Raw genomic sequence first — 25,866 nt, 5'->3', positions numbered from 1 at the left:
GCTATCTATGGAAACACCGTTTACGGTAAGCAAACTTGCTTTTTACCACTCTTTTCCTTTTTGTCACAGTGCTCCCTATCTATCCATGCAACTGCCCTCTTGTGCATTGTATGGCTTATCCACTTATTTATAATTTCTTATATTCTGCTTCTTCCTAAAACAATTTGTCCAGCGTGAATAACACCCTTTACTATCATAAAAGGGCACAAGCAATATAAAATATATAATAAAAAAAAAGACATAATCTAATTGAGAATATGCCTTTTCAAACAGCATAGTCTCACTTTTGCTAGTAGCCCATTCTGTGCTGAAACTGCTGCATATGAAAATGCTCTAATCCTCATACACTCATATCTATAAATACTGACTGAGGGAGTTTTGTTCCAAACGCCTTCCTTCCAAGCGTAGAGGCCTTACTGGGGTAAACCAACTAATTCTCTCTCTGTGTACAAGGTTGGTCACTATTAAGAAGTTTGAATATTATCACTAGCAATGTAAATCTCACCCTTCATTTTACTGGTAACCAATGTAAGACCTTTAGTGCCAGAGCGATATGTTTCCTACATGGCAGACTCTTAAATCTAAAAGAGTTAATATGTCCCTACAGAAATAAATTTGGTAACAGTTTAAACTGGTTAGTAGAGATGTTTATCAATTTATTTGTATTTTAATGATATATTCTGTATTCTGCCATACCAGTCTAGACAAGTGGGTTATACCTTCTTACCCGCAGATAGAGAGAATTACATGTTTTATGCAATATCGCTCACAGATGAGCTGGTGCAGTAGTAAACCTGGTCAGTATTTCTCTGTCTCCAACAGATGGAGACAATCTGGACTGGTGCAGCATTTGCAGGGCCCCTGATTGACCATACTTTGGAGGTCCTGGTAGAGCCAAGGAAGTGCGAATAGACTCTGGTAGCCTCGGAGTTCCTGAGATCGTGAGAGGCTCCAATCTCTTTGGGGATTGAAATTCCTCTCTTGGAGATGTAATCTATTGATTTCTTCTCCTTTCCTCCCCTACCTTGACCTCCTCTGATATTGTGGGCTCTGGTTCTGTTTCCTTTCTAAGGGGTTTTTGCATTGAATAGAACAGCTGATCAAGTTTAAAAAAAAAAACCCAGGGGATAGCATCAACTGCACAGACTATCTTGAGTTCTGGCAGCTGCTTTGGTTTGTTCTAGGAGAGCCTTGGGATAAAGGGAAGCATGAAGCTGAAGAAAGTGCCACACATTTGGAGCTCACTGCTGGAGTTCCTCCAAGTGCCCCAGAGTGTGTGTGTGTGTGTGTGTGTGTGTGTGTGTGTGTGTGTGTGTGTGTGTGTGTGTGTGTGTGTGTGTGTGTGTGTGTGTGTGTGTGTGTGTGTGTGTGTAGATGTTCCATGGCAGTGTGCTTGGAGTGATAGACAGAGACAGTTCTGAGAATAAAATAATTTTATTATGCAAATATCTCATTGTAGCCTGCTCCAGAGATGCATAAATATGTAACTAGCTACCCAATAAAATAGTCCATAGCCACTTCACTTTGACGAGAATTTGGGAGTCAGAGATGCTGCTTTCTTTGTTTCTCCTTTGTTTGTAAGAGAATGTCCTTGATGCTGTCTATTACTGACAGTTATTTACACTGTATGACCATATTTGGGATGGTGTTTGCTCATCGCTCATTAAACTCTGGCATGGCAAGTATCTGTTGCAGCCAGTTGGTATCAGTTATTCTTGATAATAACTGAAATAAAACAGCCAATAGAGGGAGCTCACCCTCTTCTGAATTGGTCATGTTGATTTGTGGTTAGACTCTTGCACGTCTGTAAAATATCATCATGTTTTCCTTTGCAGAGCTGCAGCCACTGCTCATGCTGAGTTGTAATCACCTTAGCCTTGCAAGTTTCATTTTGGGGATACTGTATGTGGCTTGTATCCTACTGAGACAGACATAGCTTCTGGATAACCCAGATGGGAATTAGAGTTCATTTGAATCTAGTGAGTTGGCCCAGTTGGAGTGGGGGAGGGACAGTTTTCTTGGCAGACTCACTGTTTGTTTGATTTAATTTAGGACCATAACCATAATCATGGCTCTGAGACTACTGTACTTTAAGGCAGTGGTTAGCTGATGATCCCTCAAAATCTCTTTTGAGAAAGCTACTCTTGGAAAGCAAACTCCTTTTCAGTGAACACTTGAAAAAATTGATGAAGGATCTGGGGGAGGTAAAGCCCCAGAGATTACCAGGGGATAAACATCACGGGACAGCCACAGAGTTGTGCGGCAGCAGCAGTAGTTTAAAGAATTGAGGTATTATAGTCCTGGATGAAATTTCCAGTCTTACAAATCCTGATAGGCTACAAAGAGCCAGTCCTTTTGTGGAGGGAAAGGAAATTGCAGAGATGGAGCAAGCTCATCAGGAGGTACCCACTCAGCACAATTAAGGACCTGTGAGTCCCCTCTGCAGCGATTCCAGTGGATAGAAGTCTTGCCAGGTTTTATCTGGAGTGAACCCACATCACAACAGTCAAATAGGTGCTGAATATCGTTAAAGACTGCTGTGCTCTGGAGTTTGTGTTTCCCTTTTCAGACATCTTTGTCTCCCTGGTCAGAGTTCAAAAGGGCAATAGTAGAATCAACCTTGCAAAGGTTACTGTAACTGGGAGCAGTGGTTCACTTCTGGCCGACAATAAGGGCTGGGAATGTGGTTCTGAAGAAGGAAGGCATTTTCAGGCCCATTCTGGACTTCAAAGAGGTCAGTCATTGCAAGCAACATTTCTTTCTGCAGTCTTGCTGTTCCTGTTTGTACACCAGATCAGTCCAGATAAGTGGATTTTGCATCCCTACCAGCAGATGGAGGCAGAGAATAAAAACTTTTCAAGACTGTTACATAACATAGTGCCACCTGCAGTCCCTTACTATCACTCTGTTTCCAGTAGATGATAGAGATGCAAACACTGTAGTCTGGAGTTAGTATGAAATCAGGAGAAAGAAAGGGAAGAAGGAAGATTCCCATGTGGACGGCTCCCCGAGGTGTTAGATTCCTTCGTCAACCATCCCTCGGTGAAGCGGGAGGTTGGTGATCCCTGTGCTAGCTCGACCCTGGTCTTCAGGGGACTGGGGTGATAGCCGGTGGTCCTGGTTCCCTCTCCCCCTCTGGGTCCCTGCTACAGTCTGTACACAGCCTCTTCACAAGAAGCTGGGAAGTAATTCATTGTATTTTCCCTTATTGGTTTGAGGGGGGGGGGGGTCCTTTTAGTTTAAAAAAATATATATATATTAGAGGAACAAGTGGCAGGAGCAACCTTGAGGCAGAGCTTGGGCAACTGACTGCTGTTTTACTGCCGGGAGGCAGTCGCAGGTTCCAGGACCGAATCACCATGACTTGTCAGGACCGGGTGCTTGGTCAGCACTAAAAGCGCTGCCGACAGTTTTCACAGGCGGGCTATTTTTAGGTCCATTCTCACCGGTATGGTACCTCCCGCGCTGCACAGGAAAGTTTGCTGTGGAGCCAAGATGGTGTGCCTCAGCACAACCGCGTTTTGCCCTGATTGTGTCTCTGGGGAGGTTGGTCCTTTTGTGGGGATCGTGGTACCTCGAAGTCATCGGGACCAGTGCAGGAGGCCCCAGTGGTTGCCTAAAAGGACATCAACCATTTTAGCTCCTCATGGTAGGAGCCAGGCTCCATGTAGAGGACTTAAGGACTCCCGTCCACTTTCTCCTGTGGATCAGGTCCCTTTAAGTGACAGGGAGGGGGAGGGGACCCAGGGGGACACTGTTCAGGATCAGTGTTCATCTAATTCTGACGAGTTCTCCATGGATTTTGTCCTGCTTCTCCATAGAGCCTATTTGGCCAAAAAGGAGGCAGGATCCAAGCAGCCACTTCTCTAGAAAGCTCGTGGGAATAAGAAGCCTAGGGAGGAGGAGCAGACAGGATCGGGAGGGTTTCTACAGTGGCTTGGTCTCTGACATGGTCGCTGATGAGAATGGAGACACATCAGATGACGCGCCAAACCTGATCAGTTGCAGGGAGCTCTAGTGGATCTGGACAAGGTCCCTGGGATTACCTTAGGAGATCCAATGCAGGATTCCAACAACATCCTGACTGCTAAAGGGGATGATCTTCTGTGGTCTGGCTGACTTAGTTCGGACATCAGCCAGAAATATGGTCTCGGCTGTTGCAGTGCAAAGGCTACTGTGGTTGCGAAATTGGTTTGAGGACGTGTGGTCGAAGGCCCAGCTGGGTAACCTCCCCCTTCAAAGGCAAGCTGCTGTTAGAGCAGCTGATAAAACAGTTGGGAAAGTCAAAGGGAAATTTCCCAAGGACAAGAAGACCGCCAAGAAGTCTCTTCCGCTGCGTGCTTGTTTGGGACATGAGGAGATTTCGCCCAATCAGAAGTTCCGTGCCTGCAGCTCAAAAGCAGGGCTTGGGTAGGCAGCAGCCCTTTTGAGCACAGCGTCTGCCTCCCAGGTGCGGTGGTGCCTAGGGAGAGGCAGAGGTAAGATTGGCCAATGAAGACAAGCTGGTCCACTCTTCCCCAGCAGTTTCGGAGGGATGCTTTCCCTTTTTTTTTTTTTTTTTTTTTATGAGGAGTGGGCCAGAATCATGTCAGATCAGTGGGTATTGGAAGTGGTGAGAGACAGCTATGCCTTAGAATTTTCTTGGCTGCTCAGGAGACGCCTTTGTGATCCCCCCCCCGCTGCATCTCCTGTTCCAGAGGCAGCATGGATTCACCAGGGGAAGATCCTGTCAGACAAATCTGATCGACTTTTTTGACTGGGTAACCAAGGAATTGGATCAAGGAAGAGCACTTGATGTAATCTACTTGGATTTCAGCAAAGCTTTTGATACGGTCCCGCACAGGAGACTGGTGAATAAAATGAGAAGCTTAGGAATGAGTGCCGAGGTGATGGCCTGAATTGCAAACTGGTTGACGGACAGAAGACGATGCATGATGGTAAATGGAACTCTCTCTGAAGAGAGAGCGGTTTTAAGCGGTGTACCGCAAGGATCCGTGTTGGGACCGGTCCTGTTCAATATCTTTGTGAGCGATATTACGGACGGGGTAGAAGGTAAGGTTTGTCTTTTTGCGGATGACACTAAGATCTGCAACAGAGTGGACACGCCGGAAGGAGTGGAGAGAATGAGACTGGATTTAAGGAAGCTGGAAGAGTGGTCGAAGATATGGCAGCTGAGATTCAATGCCAAGAAGTGCAGAGTCATGCATATGGGAAGTGGAAATCCGAATGAACTGTATTCGATGGGGGGAGAAAGGCTGATGTGCACGGAGCAGGAGAGAGACCTTGGGGTGATTGTTTCGCCGACTTCAGATCATTAGACACTATGTGACAAGGCGATAGCTAAAGCCAGAAGAATGCTGGGCTGCATAGAGAGAGGGATATTGAGTAAGAAAAGGGAAGTGATTATCCCCTTGTACAGGTCCTTGGTGAGGCCTCACCTGGAGTACTGTGTTCAGTTCTGGAGACCGTATCTCCGAAGAGACAGAGACAAGATGGAGGCGGTCCAGAGAAGGGCGACCAAAAGGGTGAATGGTCTTCATCGAATGACTTATGAGGACAGATTGAAGAATCTAAATATGTACACCATGGAGGAAAGGAGGAGCAGGGGTGACATGATACAGACTTTCAGATACTTGAAAGGTTTTAATGATCCAAAGACAGCGACAAACCTTTTCCGTCGGAAAAAAATCAGCAGAACCAGGGGTCACGATTTGAAGCTCCAGGGAGGAAGACTCAGAACCAATGTAAGGAAGTATTTCTTCACGGAGAGGGTGAAGGATGCCTGGAATGCCCTTCCGGAAGAAGTGGTGAAGACCAGATCTGTGAAGGACTTCAAAGGGGCGTGGGATAAACACTGTGGATCCATAAAGTCTAGAGGACGTGAATGAAGAGTGGGTGGCTCGCGGGAATGACGGCTACTGCCTAGAGATAATACTCTTATTCAATAAACATACACACGGTTAATGCGACTCCAGCATTGCTCTAAGCTTCAACGGCAAGAGGAAACGTGGAAAAAGATTTGCATTCACAAAAAAAAGCGGGGAGTAGCTTGCTTGTTACGGCGGTTACTACCCCAAACCAAATAAGCCTGGTACTTCACGTTCAATGCATATCCAGCATAACTCTCTGCTTCAACGGCAGGGGAGAAAGTCAGATACTTCACTTTCAATGCATATTCAGCATAACTCTCTGCTTCAACGGCAGGGGAGAAAGTCAGATACTTCACTTTCAATGCATATTCAGCATAACTCTGCTTCAACGGCAGGGGGAATGATGAAAAGTAGATCTATATACAGAAAAAAATCAACAAGGTCTGAATTATTTAGTCTTGGTAAACAAATAAACATGGGTATAGCTTGCTTATTGCAGCGGTTACTACCCCTAACTAATTAAGCTAGATATTTCACTTAGAGGCAGTTCCAACACTGCTCTCTACATTAATGGTGGGGATAGAAGGGAAATAGAATCAAAAGGTTACTAAGAGCCAAGAGTAACAGATAAGGTCCATCAGGTCTAGAGGACGTGTATAAAGAGGAGGCAGCAAAACACTGCACGGAGTGGCAGTAGCCACAGAGGCATTCACGGAGCGGGATGCCAGTGGTTGGTGTTCCACCTTCACGGAGCGGAAGGATGGAGGGCTGCCATCTCCAAATTAAAAAAAAAAAAACAAAAAACCCAGGGGTGGGTAAGAGCATGTAAAATTAACGGAGAGTTCAAAGGCTATAGGTATTACCAATTATTAGGCTTATTCAATATTTGTTGATAGTTAATGTGGCTTTCAATGCATACTTCACTTTCAATGCATATACAGCATAGCTCTCTGCTTCAACGGCAGGGGAGAAGAAAAACAACCAATAAGGGCTGAATAACATAGTCTGGGTAAACAAATAAGTATGGGTGTAGCTTGCTTATTGCGGCGGTTACTACCCCTAACTAATCAAGCTTGATATTTCACTTGGATGCAGCTCCATCACTGCTCTCTACATTAATGGTGGGGGTGAAAGGGAAATAGAACCAAAGGTTACTAAGAGCCAAGAGAAACAGATACGTATGAGAAAAAAGAAGTGTGAAGCTTGCTGGGCAGACTGGATGGACTGATTGGTCTTCTTCTGCCATCATTTCTATGTTTCTATAAGCGGGAGGTTGCAGCTTTTGCACGTGATCGTTCTGGAGCCCCTCGAGAGGGGACAGGGAAGGTTCTCAGTGTATTTCATGGTTTCCAAGAAGGAGGGGATGTTTTGGCCCATTCTCAAGCTTTAGAAGGTCAGTGTTGCCCTCTGGGTGCCACATTTTCGGATGGAAACCTTGTGAACCATGATAGCAGCGGTTCACAAAGGGGAGTTTATGGCATCATTAGATCTGAAGGAGGCCTATCTCCACATTCCCATAAGGGCCATTACCAGAGGTTCCTGAGGTTCATGGTTCTACGGGAACATTTCCAATTTCAGGCCCTTCCCTTTGGGTTAGCGACTGCTCCATGGATGTTCACAAAGGTGATGGTAGTGGTGGTAGCGGATCTCGAGAGAGGGAATCCTGGTCCATCCAAACCTGGACATTGACTCATCAGGGCAAAGTTGGAAGTGGAGTGTTCATCGTTCAGTTCGGGTTATGCAGCTCCTGGACTCATTGGGCTAGGTGACAAATCTGGCGAAGAGTCATTTGAAGCTGTCCCGGTCTCTGGAATATCTAGGAGTTTGGTTTGATACCCGGATATGAAAGGTTTTTCTGATCGCAGAGAGAGTGGTCAAGTTGCAGAGTCAGGTGCTCCGGCTTCTGTGGCTTGCAGTTCCCAAAGTCTAGTACTATTTACAGGTCCTGGGTTCTAAGGCTTCTGCGCTGGAGTTAGTTCCATGGGCCTTTGCTCACATGCAACCTCTGCAGAGGGCTCTGTCCCATTGGAATCCACTGTCAGAGGAATTTCAGCTTTCATTACTGCTTCAGGAGAAGCCAGGTCCAGTCTCTCCTGGTGGCTGTCTCAGACCAATCTGGAGTGAGGGACAGACCTGGAGGTGCCCAAATAGGTGGTCATGACTACAGACGCCAGCCTCAAAGGATTCGGGGCAGTTTTCCAAGGACAGTCATCCTAGGGTCAGTGGTCAATAGAAGAGGCATCTTGGTCCAGCAATTGTTTGGAGACCAGAGCAGTTCACAATGCCTTGCTTGCATTTCTCCCTCTCATTCACAAAGTCAGTGCGGGTGTTCTCTGGCAGTGCGACAACGATTGCTTATATCAATCGTCAAGGCGGGACGAATAGTCGGCAGGTAGCACAGGAGGCACAAGACCTGTTTGTTTGGGCAGAGAACCATCTAGCAGCAATAGCTGCATCACATTTGGCCAGAGTAGACAACATGCAGGCTAATTATCTCAGCAGACAGCAGTTGGATCCCGGGGAGTGAGAGCTGTCGGTGGCAGCCTTTGCTCTAATTCAGGCCAGATGGAGCAGGCCAGAATTGAACCTCATGGTGATTTCAGGAAATGCGAAGACAGACATGTTTTTCAGTCGCAGGAGAGAAATCAGCTCCAAGGATATCAATGCACTCATTCAGCCGTGGATGGCAGAGCTTCTTCTGTACATGTTTCCTCCATGGTCTCTGAGGGGAGAGTGTTGCGTCAAATCAATCTTCATCCGGGCAGGGTGATTCTGGTGGCACTCAAGTGGCCACGCCAGCCATGGTTTATCTAGCGATAGACTGTCCCGTGCGCTTAGCACATCTGCTGGGGTTGTTGCATCAGGGACCCTATTTTCAGACGGGGTGGATCGCTTCTCTCTAGCGGCCTGGCTTTTGAAAGGCAGCAGATCCACAGATAAGCAGAGTTGCTTATCTGTGACAGGTGTTCTCTTAGGACAGCAGGATGTTAGTCCTCACATGTGGGTGACATCATCAGATGGAGCCTGGCATGGAAAACTTCTGTCAAAGTTTCTCGAACTTTGACTAGTCTCACTGAGCATGCCCATCATGCCACTATTCACACGCCACACAGTGTCCCTCTTCAGTCTCGTAACATAGAATTAACGAAAAAATAAAACAAACTATTAGAAACCCAACTGCGTGGGGTGGCGGGCAGGTTTCCTGAGGCTTAACATCCTAGGAGATCACCTGTTACAAGTAAGCAGCTCTGCTTTCCCCTAGGACAAGCAGGATGGTAGTCCTCGTATGTGGGTGAATACCTAGCTATAGGCTGCTCCCGTATGAACAAGGAACATGCAGCACTTAACTGGGTGCCAGCAGGCACAACAGACTAGTGCTGGTGGCAACAGAGCCAACCTGAACAAGGGGCATCAGGTCAGAAAAGTTGGGTTCAAGTACTGATTGAAATGGCTGTCACATCAACCTTCTCTGTCCAATCAGTAGTGTGAAGCAAAGGTATGGCGGGAAATCCAGGTTGCCACTTTGCAAATTTCGTCTTCGGGGCCCACATGTAAGTAGGCCACCAAAGTCGCCATGGCTCGAATGGAATGAGCCTTGACATGGCCCCCAGCTGTAGACCTGCCTGCGTGTGGAGGTGAGGCCTACTCGACCTCCCTCCACCACTTCTCAGCAGCATTGGTGACAGCAGCAGTGGCACAAGGCCTCCCTTCCACCCTCTGAGCGAGAGGAAGGAAGCAGGCACTAAGGAGGCAGAGACTGCCCATCGCCTGCCCACCGATGCCTGAAGACTGCTGCGGCAACGCCGAAGACACTTGCACCGTGAGGCAAGCAAACAAAAGAGCGCAACAAAGGAGCTTGCCCCTGAAGTGATCACACCAGATAGGGGATAAAACACTCTATCTCCATTTCTTTACCCAGACTCAGTCCAGGAGACCCTAGAGTCCGTTTCGCAAAAAATAATCAAAAGTTCAGACAGCAAAGGACATGTTACTCCTAAGAGGGTCTATTAAGGAACATCAGACTAAGAATCTATACCCTGAGATGGTGGCATGGGTTTATAAACTGTTAGAGCATGCATGGGGGAGCCAAAACCCGTAACTATATCACTCTGCTCCCCTCTCAATGATTAGACTTTCTAGTAGAGAATCTTAGGGTTCTCTCCGCATATACTAACCCATCACCCAATCCATTGCATGAATGTAACTAGGGCCGCTGCTGAAAATGTTTGCTCACCCTGTAATAGAATTCACATACCTAAAAGGTATAACTAGTGCACAAAAAGCAAACTTTTTTTTTTAGTAGAAAGGAAGTTTTAGAACAAGGGGTTATAAAGGGAATAGACTCAGAAGTAGCATTAAAACATTTTTTCATTGAAAAGATGGTGAATTCATGATATACTCTCTCTGTGGAAGTGGTGGAGGCCAAAACAGTAACAAAATTCAGGAAAGAATGGAATAAGCACAAGGGATCCTTAGTTACAAAGGAATGAAGGGAAAGCCAAGGACCATCTGGATCCCTAGTGCAATGCGACATTAAGGAAACAGGGAAAACTAGATGGGCCTTCTGGTCCTTATATGCCATCATATTCTATGTTTCTATGAAAATGCTTGAATAATTGGCAAGGTTGAACATTTGTGTGGTATTTTGCATGAGGTGCACAACTTATAGTGTGCCTATTTGACTTCAGCAATTGTACACTTAGAAAATAAGCATACATATATCTAGAAAAAGTATGTAGCTGAGCCAATTGTCAACCACCTGTTTTGTTCCCCCTTTGGGTTATACAAAGCCCATCAACAGAGACCAGGGCTTTTTCATTAGTATCATATGCTAATTGTCTACTTTTGTCACATAGTAGCACCACAGCCTGTTGCAACAAGCAGAAGCAAATCCAGAAAAGTGTTGGGCGCTGTATTTCGGATTCCACCAGAACTAGATATCTCACTACTGCTAGAGTTTATTGGGTAAGTAAAATACAGAACACTGTGAGCTGGCAGTAGTGTGGCATACTGAGCTAGTCTTCATGCTTACCTCTGCTGTCAGTAGGCTATACTATAATGCTATTAACACTCTCGCCACACCATATCCTGCCTAATCCAATGCCTTCTGTATATATTTTACCCATCTCCTGTACATCACTTCATGCATCTGAAGTAGTGGACACTATCTTTGAAAGCTCATGCTTCAATAAATTGGTTAAGTTTATAAGGTGCCACCCTTCTGTCATTTAGTGCTAGCCTTCAGTTCATTATATTTGGCAGTTGATGGTTTCCAGTGGTAGCAGTGTTGGCATCTCATTCCTCTTTTCTTGGGGCTAAAATGATGCACTAATTTATGATAATTAAGAAACCAGTAATTCATTCTACATCGACAGGCAGGCATGAACTAGCTATTACATGTTGTCATCATCTGATGGTGCAGACACAGACCCAGGTCTCAGAGGTCAGAATAGACTTTACTGAGCATATGTGAGAGTGCTTGTGCATATTGCTGCCTTGTGAACTCCTCGGTCTTTTTTTCGTCTGACCTATCACACAGATGTTAGTCTCTCTTGAATTTTTTTCTAACTTGAGGCCTAGTGCCCTGTAGTGAATGGAAAGATTGGGGTGTTCGCCTTGCGTAGTCTGGATCACACTTACACACTAAGAAAATGACACCTGACTATGGCTTATGTGAAAATATGAAAAGCTATATTTTTCTTTATAATTTATACACAGACACTTATAAGAATATCTGTGGCAATAACAAACAAAACAGTTTATACAAGCATAAATGAGCAAGGTAAATAATTTTCCCCAGCTAACAAGAATACTTATATACAAATGACCTAGCAAGAAATGGTCACTTCGGGGTAAGTGTCTTCGGATCTTTCCAGACGATTATGTGCTAAGCAGGATCTAGTTTGGGGGACAGGGTGGCACTGGAGAATCTGGGTCTTTGCTGAGATGGTCTTGCTGAAATGATCTGGTACAGCTCTGAGCAGAAATCTGCCCATCCTACCGTGAGTTAGGGTCTTATGTCTTTGGGTGGCACATTCACTGGTCCTGTTTTCTTTGTCTCTCTTTGGCAGTACTTCAAACTTAACTGATGATAAAAACTACTTCTATGTGTCTCAGCATTGTGAAATGCTGAATTTTTTGTTTTATCCATATTCCTGTTTCACCATTTTATAAAAAACGCAGTCTTAAATTTAGACCGCTTTGAAGAATAATAGCTGTAACCACTAGAGCATTTTGGAGAAATGAAGCTGAATTGCAGTTTTGTGTCCTGGTAAGGACAAATCTCTCCGGACGAGTTGCTTGCCCCTGAAGCAGGACCCGGTGTGGTCCAAAACGCGATCGTGTCGGGACATCTTTTGGAATGGACTTTTTGCCATTTAATTTCAGATGAGTATCTCTCAATTATTGATGAGCTTTTGAAACTACAAGAAGACAGAGGTCTACATTATTATTTTTGCAAGTATTATTGCCTTATTGAGCCTGTAGTGTTCATGCAAAACGGGTGATTTGCGATTATTATGTCATAACCTATCTGGAAGGATTTGCAAAGACATCCATTGTGTGTGTGTGTGTGCGTCAGCTTCAGTTTATGGATATAGCTTTTTATTGAAAACGAACTTTTTGGGTTCTATAAAATATAAAACTAAAAAATTGGTTCTGGTATTAATAAATTAAATGGACCGTTGTACCCAAGTATGAGTTTGAATGATAGCCAAACTCATCGAGTTATTGGTCCTACAAATTGAGTTCCTTTTGACATGTGGTTCATTACATGTGTATGAATTTTGAGCAGTGATACCCTTTTCTTTTGATGTGTCACCATTTAATACATCATTCTTTCTCACATGTGAACTACTAGCCCTTCACATTCTCTAAACTTAACACATTTCATTGGACACCCAGAATAATAACAAAATCAGCATTAGTATCATTAGTGTCATATAAATAAAAGCAATCATATAATAAATTGAATAGCAAGCAAACACTATTGTGTAAAACCTATACCAAGATGGATAAGAATGTGAATATCCCAAAAGCACTCTTCGTAGAACCTGTAAAAGTGTATTAAGAACATAAGAAATTGCCATGCTGGGTCCATCAAGCCCAGCATCCTGTTTCCAACAGAGGCCAAACCAGACCACAAGAACCTGGCAATTACCCAAACACTAAGAAGTTCCCATGCTACTGATGCAATTAATAGCAGTGGCTATTCCCTAAATAAACTTGATTAATAGCCGTTAATGGACTTCTCCTCCAAGAACTTATCCAAACCTTTTTTGAACTCAACTGCACTAACCACCTCTTGTGGCAACAAATTCCAGAGCTTTATTGTGCGTTGAGTGAAAAAGAATTTTCTCCAATTAGTCTTCTTAAATGTGTTACTTGCTAACTTCATGGAATGCCCCCTAGTCCTTCTATTATTCGAAAGTGCAAATAATTGGTTCACTTCTATTCATTCAAGACCTCTCATGATCTTAAAGACCTCTATCATATCCCCCCTCCAAGCTGAACAGCCCTAACTTCTTCAGCCTTTCTTCATAGGGAAGCTGTTCCATCTCCTTTATCATTTTGGTTGCCCTTCTCTGTACCTTCTCCATCACAACTATATCTTTTTTGAGATGCGGCGACCAGAATTGTACAAAGTATTCAAGGTGCGGTCTCACCATGGAGCGATAGAGGCATTATGACACTTTCCATTTTATTAACCATTCCCTTCCTAATAATTCCTAACATTCTGTTTACTTTTTTGACTGCTTGCAGCACACTGAGCTGACTATTTTAAAGTATTATCCACTATGATGCCTAGATCTTTTTCCTGGGTGGTAGCTTCTAATATGGAACCTAACATCGTATAACTACAGCAAGGGCATATTTTTCCCTATATGCAACACCTTGCACTTGTCCACATTAAATTTCATCTGCCATTTGGATGCCCAATCTTCCAGTCTAGCAAGGTCCTCCTGTAATGTATCACAATCCGCTTGTGATTTAACTACTGTGAATAATTTTGTATCATCCTCAAATTTAATAACCTCCCTCGTCGTATTCCTTTCCAGATCATATATATATATATATATATATATATATATATATATATTGAAAAGCACTCCACTCTTTACCCTTTTCCACTGAGAGAATTGACCATTTAATCCTACTCTCTGTTTCCTGTCTCTTAACCAGTTTGTAATCCACGAAAAGACATCACCTCCTATCCCATGAGTTTTTAGTTTTCTTAGAAGCCTCTCATGAGGGACTTTGTCAAATGCCTTCTGAAAATCCAAATACACATATACCAGTTCACCTTTATCTACATGTTTATTAACCCCTTCAAAAAATGAAGCAGATTTGTTAGGAAAGACTTCCCTTGGGTAAATCCATGTTGACTGAGTTCCATTAAACCATGTCTTTCTATATGTCTAAGATTTTGATCTTGAGAATAGTTTCTACTATTTCTCCTGGCATAAAGTCAGGCTCACTGGTCTATAGTTACCCCGATCGCTCCTGGAGCCTTTGTTAAATATTGGGGTTATATTGGCCACCCTCCAGTATTCAGGTACAATGGATGATTTTAATGATAGGTTACAAATTTAACTAATAGATCAGAAATTTTTCACTTTTTAGTTCCTTCAGTACCCTAGAATGCATACCATCTGGTCCAGGTGATTTGCTACTTGAAGCAGTCATTTTATTACATCCAGGAACTTTGTGTCTCTAGCAAGTCCTGATGATACATTTACCCAGTCAATATTGGGGTAATTGAAATCGTGTCGGGGGACGCTTATAAGATGTCTGCATTGTAAGTCAGTGGAGTTGCCGGACTAAATAATAAACAACAATTGCCTCTTAAATCTGCATTGAACTTGATTGATTGGGACTCAATAAATATATAGGTCTGCACTTATATTTTGGATACTAGGTAATTGAAATCTCCCATTATTATTGCACTGCCAAATTGGTTAGCTTCCCTGATTTCTTTTAGTATTTCATCATCTGTCTGACCATTTTGTCCAGGTGGACGGTAGTATACTTCTATCACTATATTCTTACCTAACACACATGGGTCTTAAACTATGTCTGGGCTGATGCCTGGTGTGTTCCAACTCTCTGCATCAGCAGAGCTGCCAGTATTGCTCTTCAAGGGCAAGATTTTAACTCTCTGCTTGCCAACTTGTTTGCTTCCATATCTAAGTGGTGGTCTTATTCTCTGACTAGGTCATGCCTTCATCTTGTATTTTGTATTTCTCTGTGACCTTGATGTGTTCCAGGTTATTTCTTAGACAGGAGGGCTACCTAACTGCCTAGTATCCTGTAACTTCTTCCTTATGCTTTCAATATTGTACATGCAGATAAGCAGTACCGTTTCCATTATCTTATCTGGCAGAATATTCAGTGCGTTCCATACTATATTGTACTATATTAATGGAGTTTGTTCTTACTCGCTAACTTCACTTTGTTCTTACTCGCTAACTTCACCTTCTCCATTTTGTCAGTACAAAATGGAGCCTACCCATCCCTTGTGCATACATCTAGATACTTCCCATCCACTATCTCCTAAGCTAATATATGGACTTATCTGCCTCATTGTTTTCAAGATTTTCTGCCTCTGCTGTCAGTCAAACAGAGCTTTGAATCTTGAAGAAACTAAAGGCTAAAAAAGCCTGTAATCAGGTAGGTCTGCATCTGTGAGCATTGGATGTCCATCACGGATATACGTTCAATGTATCAATGTTACAGCTGTGGTCCTATGTTCCCCAGCCTGCCCTAAGGAAGGCACCAGCGAGTTAGAGCCTTGAGGCCAAGCAGTAGAACTGCTCTTTGTTGAGGAGTAACGTGGCATCTCTCTCCTGGCTCAAGTAGCCGAGGTGGGAACTATCCTCGCCTATCCCTTAAGCCAAGGAAGCCTTTCTCCTCCCGTATGGCACCAGCTTCTGGATTGTCTCAGGGTTGAGTATGGCACAAAAGTATGTGGCACTGGAGGAAGCACAGAGAAAAATGCCTAAGCAGCACAAGGGACTGTTTTTGGAGTTGTCCACCTTTGGAGTTGAAGAGCAGATCAAGGAGGGGCTCTAATGGAGCAGTTCTCTCCTCAACACCCAGGTGTGAGAGCCTAATCTTCGCAGGTGTCATCTTCATTAATGGTTCAGAAGATGAAAGCACTGAGCCATCTATTTAATCCAGACCTGGGGCTGATCAGGGTGCTATCTGTCATCGACGCAGAACTTGCATTTCAGGCAACACGCGTGATATGGCAGATTGCGGTGCCATTAGTGAAGTCAGAGTGGAGTGCTTTGGCGCATATGTTTGAGTTCCACAATGAATGTCATGGCACAGAAGATGCTGCTGGAGCCATTTATGGAGCAAAGTGCTAGTAGATACTAGCACTGGGGATAGAGTGGCAGAGATCTGATCTGTTTGCCTTAGTCATCATTGGGATCATGGCTTAAATGTACCTTTTGAAGTCAGGGGGTGAGGAGGACCATGAGGCTTTCATCTGATTCTATTCCAGATTTTCCACAGCATACCTCCCATCTGGAGGATCTCTGCTACTCCAAGTTCTTGGGTAAACTGGCAAGGACTTTATCAGGCTCATTCAGTTTCTTCAACCCTCAGTGGTTTCTGCGGCTGTCCCTGTTAACAAACTTTTCTAGGACCTGCTGAAGAGGATATGGAAAACGCCTACAATATGCTTTCCAGTGGCCCAGAAACTGAACTTGAAATATGAGTGCCGGTCGCCCCACTCCTTGGTGTAATTGACATTGAAGTGTGCTAAGTTTCCTGATATCATTCTAATGCCCCCGGGCAAGTCTTCAGGGTACCATGCTGAATGCCCAGATTGTGGCTTGCCAGCCCTGCATGATGTAGTGTTTGCACAAATATGTCCAGAAGCTAAAACCCTTGATGGAATCATCAGACTCAGGATCGGTGGACTTCAGCTGAGCAATGGAATACATGGAGGAATGCAAGAAGCACCTGAACTGTTCCATATACAAAATTTTTGGTATTGCATTCAGGACTTTGGTGGTTTATATAGGGACCTGAAGGCTTGTGTCATTGCAGGCAGGCTGCCATCTTGTGAATGTGCCCTATAAGGGGATAAACTGTAGTGACAAAGTTTTGAGATGATGGCTTTGATTAATGAGCATCAGTTAACCCTATAATTGTGCCCAGACGTGGTGAGGGACCAACCAGCCCCTGCCTGACACCAGTATGTCTTTTACAACCCCCCCCCCCCCTCCATTCTTCCAGCAATGTCCCTTCTCCCCCTTTTCAGAATCATCAAGCTCCTCCCACTGTTCAGCAACAGTAGGTGTTCTCTCAAGATCAGCAGAGGGAAAGGTGTCTTTTCAAGGGTCAGAGGCAGATGCAACCTAAGCCAGGCACCAATTTTTGAGAAGACTGAGGCTTGCTTTCCTACATCCACGGGTGGAGGGAAGGATTCAATTTGTCCTTCTGGAATGGCTCTGGATCATCAAGGACTGGTGGGTTCTGAAAATCTTGAAATATAGCTACCACTTACACTTCTTTCGCATTCCTCTGATTTCAGCAGACTTCTGTCCTTTTCAATTTGCCCAATTGCAGCTGTAGATGGAGTCTCTCCTCCTTCATAAGGCTAACAAATTAGTACCTTCCCAAGAGGGATGACTATGGATTCTATTCCTCATATTTTCTATTCTCAAAGAAGTCAGGGGAATTGAGGCCTATACTAGACTTGCGAAGACTGAACAAGTTGCTGGTTAGGAAGTGGTTTGAAATGAACTCCCTCCAGATGATCCAATTCATTCATCTGAGGGACTGTTTGTGGTCTGGATCTGAAAGATGCTTGTATAGACATTCCTATTCATCCCTTCCATCATAAATTCCCTTGAGTTTGTGGTGAAGGATGTGTACTACCAATACAAGGTGCTCCTCTTTTGCTTCTCCATGGCCCCATTGATGTTTGTAAAATGTCTGTAGTGATGGTGATATAGCTTTGTTGGCAGGAAGTCTGCCTATTCCCATAACTGGATGATTGGTTGGTAAGAGGTCCATCTCTATCAGGATCTCTGGCAAAGTCCATACAGTTCTTCCAATTCCAGGGCTTCCTGATCAACTTTGCCATGTCAAGTTTGGTGTCATTTTAAAGAATTCAGTTCATAAGAACCTGAATAGACTTACTTTAGGAAAAAGCATTTATCCTCGTCGAAAGAGCTACATCGATAATGGGCCTAGTAAGGGCCTAATGTCAACAGAACTGAGCATCAGTAAGTCCTGGTCCTTTTGTCACATAATGACTGCAGTGCATGCATGTGATACCCTGAACTCATAAGCACATGTGGGGTCTTCAGTGGCAAATCTGAAGCCAATGCAATCTGCTCTATCAACCATTCACATCTAACCTCTGGGATGAGAACATTCCTTCAATGGTGGATAATCTGTTCTAAAAGTGGGTCTCTCTCACAGTCCCACCGCATCAAGTGACTACCGGGTCTTCCATCATGGGGTTGAGGAGCACATACCAGTGCAATACGGATTCAAGGATCTTAGTCCCCAATGTAGTCATCTGCAAGTCAATCTCCTGGAGCTATAAACCATTTACTGTACTCAGTTTTCTCTCCTCTCCTCATAGGAAAGGCATTCTTAATCCAGAGAGACAAACAAGTGGCTATGTTTTATATAAACAAGCAGGGAGTTACAGGAAAGGAGTTGGAAATGAAATGGATTATATCATAATGTTTCTGTATCTACCCGTGATGTAATCGCACATTGAGTAGCTCTGATCTCCGTATCTCAAAGATATATAGCAGTGTAAGCTGGGGCTCCTAGAGGACCATCACCCTCGCCACCCAATCCCAGGTCCCACTTTATCGGATCTGAAATGAAGAGAAAACTATAATGGAATCATGTAAGGTTTATACATGTTCACCACATTCATTGTTTATCCTGTGAAGCTGGTCAGATAACCCTAAACAGAAATAACTAACCCACTTTTAAGATTTATATCGCATGAAGTTTAAACGTCTTTGACCATTGAACAAGTTGGCAGCACAAAGGCACATCCTGCTAAAACCCTCTGATTCTCAGTATTTCCTGTTGTAATCTTCCTGGTCTTCGTGTTGTACTGGTGCTTTTATATATGGTAATCATAGGTGGAGCTTAACTTGTCATCATTGGTTGGCTACCTTTGGTTGCTAGGCAGCTGATGCCAGTTCATGCTGTCTTATGGCCATACCTCCAGAGGATGCCTAGAAAACTAAGAATACATTGTCAAGTTCTCATTGTCTCAGTGCCAAATTTTATTTGGTCATTATGAGCTATTCAGCAGCGATACTTTCCATCCTTAATTTAGCTTCTGAGACAGCATGCTAAGTTCTGTCTGTTTCAAGATCCTTTTGTCAGTGTTTCCTTCTGTTCATTTCCTGCTTTTAATTTTTTTGGTTTGAGATTCTAAAAGCAACCAAACTCAAATCTATTTCCACTGCTATTATGTCCTCTCCCTCTTCAGGTTGTCTTTAAGTGTTTCCACAGTGCAACTCTCGGTCTTATGTAATGGCTAATTCATGCCTGCATGTCAATAGAGAGAGCACATTTTCTTACCTATAAATGGGGTTTTCCGTAGTCAGCAGGATGACTTAGCCATTTTTAATACCTGCCCACCTCTCCGGAGAGTTGACTATTTCTCTAAAGCTTCAGCTCTAGAAGAGACAGTCATGAGGTAGCATGTGCAAGGGAATTCTCTCGCATACTAAATCTTCTTTTTTTTACTGAGCTCCAAGTTCTGGGAACTTGTTGGCACCATTAGTGGATATCACCCACACAGAATGGCTAATTCATCTTGCTGTTTACAAGTGAACACTGTTTACAGGTAAGGAAACTTGCTTTTCTTAAGAAAAAAAATTGTATTACATCTGATAGGAAATTCTCCTGAATTATTACTTTATCCCCACAGAAAATTTCATTGGTTAGTCACAGCCAAAGTATGAAAGTTATGAAGTTCATGAGCAAGTTCATTACTGGTGTCTTAAAATTTCAAAATACTCTGATATAATGAAAAAGTTATAATATTAAAATCAAAGCTTTATTTTAAAGAATATCTCTGGTATGAAATATATGCAGTAAAGAGCTTTTAATTTGCATGATGGTATATTTGAGGGCATCATAAAAGGAGTATCCTAACTACGCATATATTTTGTTAATCCTGGTAATTTAAAAATAATCTTGGGGGGCAGGGCCATCCTGATGGACCAACAGCGATGTGCAAGAGTACAGGGTTCAATTTACAGACCCAGCTCTTTTTCCTTCATCCAGCAGAAGCTGGGGGGAGAGTCTGTGGAGGCAAGATTTCACTTCCTCTTTGTCGAGAGAACAAGATGTTCTAGCTGTCTCAAGAGACATGACAACAGACTGGCTTGCTGAAGATCCCACTTGTACAGACCTCCAGAGAAAACCACAGCCCAAATCCTTCAGGCAGGGGACAGTCATTAGAGTTATAGAACTGAAGGGGCACGAGCAAGTGAAAATGGGGTGGAGAGGAGGAATCCATGTGTAACTGCAAGTGAAGGCTAATGGAGCTGTAGGTTTTGATTGACTCAAGAAGCTGAGGAAACTGGCAGGCAAGCCTTTCCCTTCTTCCCCCATCCTCCAGATTTCATTTTCATTGTAGAGTTCCAAGGATCCTGGGTTGAAAATGTCACTTATTTCTGAGTTATGAAAATTGAGTGGCACATTTAGACTTAAGAACTCAGTAGGGAGTGTCTGCATAATTAGTGTCTTTGTAATCTGCTGTTTCTTAAATTTTGTTCAATTCTTAACATTTTTAGGTTCTGACTTCTTTTGTACAAGTGACTAGTTACCTATGATAGAAATTTTTTCTGTTTTGCAGCTGTTTGTTAAGCAGGTATCTAAGCTACAATGGTAATTCCTTCAGTTTGTTTTAAAGTAGTTTTCATTTGTTTTATAGTTGACTGAAGGCTTACAATAGGAATGCTATCAAAAATACCTAATATAAGAACATAAGAAAATGCCATACTGGGTCAGACCAAGGGTCCATCAAGCCCAGCATCCTGTTTCCAACAGTGGCCAATCCAGGCCATAAGAACCTGGCAAGTACCCAAAAACTAAGTCTATTCCATGTAACCATTGCTAATGGCAGTGGCTATTCTCTAAGTGAACTTAATAGCAGGTAATGGACTTCTCCAAGAACTTATCCAATCCTTTTTTAAACACAGCTATACTAACTGCACTAACCACATTCTCTGGCAACAAATTCCAGAGTTTAATTGTGCGTTGAGTAAAAAATAACTTTCTCAGATTAGTTTTAAATGTGCCCCATGCTAACTTCATGGAGTGCCCCCTAGTCTTTCTACTATCCGAAAGAGTAAATAACCGATTCACATCTACCCGTTCTAGACCTCTCATGATTTTAAACACCTCTATCATATCCCCCCTCAGTCGTCTCTTCTCCAAGCTGAAAAGTCCTAACCTCTTTAGTCTTTCCTCATAGGGGAGTTGTTCCATTCCCCTTATCATTTTAGTAGCCCTTCTCTGTACCTTCTCCATCGCAATTATATCTTTTTTGAGATGCGGCGACCAGAATTGTACACAGTATTCAAGGTGCAGTCTCACCATGGAGCGATACAGAGGCATTATGACATTTTCCGTTTTATTCACCATTCCTTTTCTAATAATTCCCAACATTTTGTTTGCTTTTTGGACTGCCGCAGCACACTGCACAGACAATTTCAGTGTGTTATCCACTATGACACCTAGATCTCTTTCTTGGGTTGTAGCACCTACTATGGAACCCAACATTGTGTAATTATAGCATGGGTTATTTTTCCCTATATGCATCACCTTGCACTTATCCACATAGGTTGTTCCCTGTACAGAGCGCATTCACAAGTCGATCATGCATGTCCTTTTGAAGGTGGTTCACCTGCGACCACACCTGTATTTTGAAAATAGGTCATTCTCTGTATTCAGAAAGTCTTATTTAGATGAATTAATATCATAAATATGATTAGAAGTGCATTGTAAACTATGCAACATAAAATAAGTAGAAAAGCTATCTTCAAAGAGGTTGGACAGAGCAAGCATACATCATTCTTTACTCATGGCAATATGTACCGATTGCCAGCACTGTCATGCCCCCTGACTGCTAGCCAAGCATTGTGTCCCTTACCCCCTTCCCACCTACAAGTTTGCCATAGCATCTGACCTACCTGATTTCCCCAGTCTCCTGAGTCTGTGGGAATCTGTTGACTTGCGTGGCACTCTTCTGGCTCTACACAAGCTGCCTTTCTCTCCCTGTCCACTTGAATCCATCTATCCATCGTTTTAGTGAAGCACTGTAGCCACACTTGGGGTTCTCCCTTGCCACAGTGCCCCTATGCAACAGGTCTCTCAGGCAAGCAGGCATGTCTGTCTTGCTGGAGCTGTGATCTGTATATCTCCCCTGTGCAAGAGCGTCCACATGCATCTGACGCTGGAGCACTGCTTATCAAGGAATCAAAGATAGATGAACTCAACCTGTATAAGGCTTTTTCTTTCACAAAAAAAATGCCTAAAAAATGAACAAAACTAAAACCAAATTTAATGCTAATCTGAGACACCTTCACAGTCCACCACAAGAAGAAGAAAAAAACATTTGGTAAGGTATTTAATAATTTTTAGGTGTTCTGATATTATATAAACAGCCTGTTAAAATTGGTGTTGGGGGGGGGGGGGGGGGGGGGGGGGGGGGGGGGTCCACCAGAGCAAGAGATGATTTTTTTTTTTTTTTTTTATATACTGACATTCAATCTGATATATCACATCAGTTTACATTCAGGTACTGTATGTATTTCCCTATCCCCAGAGGGCTTACAGTCTAAGTTTGTACCTGAGGCAATGGAGGGTAAAGTGACTTACCCAAGGTCACAAGGAGTGACAGTGGGACTCGAACCCTGGTCTCCTGCTTCATAGCCCACTGCTCTAACCACTAGACTACTCCTAGTTTTCAGACATACAGTATGAAGTAAACCAAATAGTCTATTTGTACACTTCAGAGAGAGAAGGAAATGAAGGGAAAATATTTGTTTATAGGGAGAAAAGGTAATTGTAGGCAAGAGTGAGCAAATGGCAGCAACCAGACAACTATGCTAAAAATGAGTAGTGCGGTACACATATAATTATCTGAATTCCCAAAGGGAATCAGCACTACAAAAATACTTGAGAACAAATATAGAGAATAAATTTTAATCTTTATTACAAAAAAAATGCACATGTACAAAAACTTTCAGTACATGTAATCTGTTTTATTTTACAAAATTTTTCAGCTATGAATTTACATACATCTTACCATAGAATATACATGCACACTCTTACTATAACACCATAATACAAATATGTGTATACTGTTTAACGACTCAGCCGACAAATATCTTTGAGGTTGAATCAAACTTCTTCATAAAAATCATCTATATTGAAATCACAAAAGCGATATGAAAATTCAAACTTGAAGAACCCCGACAAGGATCCTCATTTCACCTATTGGCTTCTTCAGGGGGAATTTGAACATTGACCACTGTAAGACAAATGTATGAATACAAAAAAAAAACCATCAATGGGCAAAACATATATACATATAGCAAAAAAATGGTACATGACGGATTCCATGATTAATGCCAATTACCTGTAAAATTGAAGCCACTAGTATCTAACTTGAAAAAACTCACTTTGTATGGAGCCACTGATGAGGTAAAAGTCTATCTAAAATAAAACAGTAGGTTGGAAATGGTTAGAAATTATAATGCTTTCTGACAGAACATAAAAAATGTACTAACAAGGATCAAAACTTACTTTCAAACTAGTGCGATATGAGTGCTACCAATAAAGGAACTCTCCTCTACCAGAAGCAACTCAGTTGTACGCTGTATGCAAATTGTTCTTCAACTCAAGATGTGTATGCCTTCAGTAAGAAACAATGACAGAAAGGACAGCACATTTTTCCTTCACTTTTAAAACAATAGTTTCAAAAACACTAGAAGAACCCCCAGATTACAAAATCATCATTACCTGAATTCTTAAATTACTGCTTTTCTGCTTAACTTGGCATGAAACTCCCAGGCTTGATGACAGGGCTTAAACGGCATCTTGTCCACAGAACAGATACCACACTAAGATACTTCACTCAAAGCTAATGACAGCAGGTAGGAAGAAAGGCACAAGTTGCAAAAGAAATAGTCTCAGCAAGGCACAGGCATAAAATGCTGGCTGAAAAAGACTTCAAAGCGTCTATCTTACCTTCCTCCCCTGCCGACTAGTACTGCGGGAATTGAAAATGAGGCACATAGGGTGCCGATTCACTCATCTATTTATGTTAACGAGAGCCCCTGCGCACATCTATGCTTACCTTAAATGCAATTGTGCTTAGAGTCCTGTTGCTGTATGCTGCTAATGAGGGAATACACAGACCATAATGAATGACAGAAAATAGTGTAAACCGTGTAGAGGGAACGCATATTCCACCTAATTGTTAGATCCCACCAGAGGAATGAAAACAAAAATGTTTCATGATTTTTCTGTCGATAAGCAGGGCATTTAGCCATGCATGCTGGGTGACATCATCTGTGATGTCATGAAGGCAGAGCTTACTCTCATAGCTCGAAGAGCTTTGAAGTGCACATGACCTTCGGGTTCCCACGTTCCTTGAGCTTCCCTTCAGTTTTAGTTTTCCGCGGTTCTACACGGACATGTGGCTATTCTCTCCCTGACAGGAAAATTAAAATCTTTCAAAAAAGTGAAGAAAAGAAGAAACAAGATACCGAAGAGCCCAGGATTTAAGTACTGCTCCTGCAGTAAGATCATGTCTGTGACCGATGGGCATAATTACTGTTTGTTTATGCCTCGGTCCCGACCATGATCAGGCTGCATGCAGGGACTGTGGGAGGATGTCCCCGCGAGCAAGAAGATAGAGAGGCTGAGGCACTCCTATGCCCCTTCTCCAGCGGATAAAGGATCAACCAAGTCTTCCCCGGACGTTCAAAAGCCTCGGTCCGAGACTCCTCGACGCGCACACTCTGCTTCGGAAGAACGCGAGTCGAAGACGCATCAGCGACCGCGCATCATCTCTTCTTCCTGCCTCCCCATCATGCTTTCACCACTCAACCAAGTTCTAGGCCTTACCCTTTTCTCCCTAACTCTGTTAAATGCCCAATCTCTCACAAAAAAACCCCATCTTCTATACGACCATCTTATGGACGAATCTCCAGACCTATGTGCAGTCACAGAAACCTGGCTCAAACCGGAGGACACTGTACTTCTGAATCAACTCCCTCTTCACATATTAGACATATTCTCCATCCCCAGAAAGAAGAAAAGAGGAGGCGGTCTGCTCCTTGCTGCTAAAAAAAAAAATCTGGGGCTATCACTTCATTCGACTACGCCTTCACGTTCCTTGGAATTTGCAGTTTTTAAATAGGCTCATCTGCAAATTGGTCTTACTTATGCCCCACCAGGATGCCTTGACTCTGTCCCATCCCCTTTAATAGAAAGTATAGCTAAATACATCAATTCGGACACCCCAGCCATCCTGTTAGGTGACTTCAATCTTCATGTGGACACCACCCCGCTTCCCTCCAGCTGTGAATCCTTCCTCAATACTTTATCCTGCATGGGTTTCAAACAACTCATAAATGAACCCACTCACAAAGCAGGGCACACCTCGGATTTGATTTTCATTAACCAAAGCCTAACCCAAGCATCCCACATTGTCTGTTATCCAATTCCCTGGTCAGACCACAAACTAATCTCCACTTCATTCCTTAACCAACTCTCTACGCCTTCTCCCACACAGAACGCTACAATACAACTCAGAAAATTATGCAATCAGGAGACTCTCTAATCTCCCACCTCTCTCCTGAGCTCAACCTTTTAGACTTCACAGATGCAGACACTGCCTTATCCTCATGGGCCAAAATCACAAGTAAAGTGGCAGACTTGACTTGCCCCCTTAAAACCAAGGTCATCCTCTCTAGCA

At 43.1% G+C, this 25,866-nt stretch overlaps 1 protein-coding gene across 3 annotated transcripts in view; it reads left to right on the top strand.

Annotated features, from left to right (window-relative positions):
- Positions 1 to 25,866, top strand: part of PCGF6 (polycomb group ring finger 6) — a 211,378-nt gene that overhangs the window by 49,743 nt on the left and 135,769 nt on the right. For 2 of the 3 annotated variants that reach the window (XM_029610294.1, XM_029610297.1), the window contains exon 6: positions 10,727 to 10,835. In XM_029610294.1, the coding sequence (XP_029466154.1) occupies positions 10,727 to 10,835 (109 nt within the window). The remainder of the gene's footprint in view (positions 1 to 10,726; positions 10,836 to 25,866) is intronic. The other variant, XM_029610296.1, reaches the window with a different exon arrangement.

This window comes from Rhinatrema bivittatum, chromosome 7 (genome assembly GCF_901001135.1).
Source record: "Rhinatrema bivittatum chromosome 7, aRhiBiv1.1, whole genome shotgun sequence".
Lineage (NCBI taxonomy): Eukaryota > Metazoa > Chordata > Amphibia > Gymnophiona > Rhinatrematidae > Rhinatrema > Rhinatrema bivittatum.
Note: the sequence above shows the minus strand (reverse complement) of the source record. Positions and strands in the feature narration are given on the sequence as shown.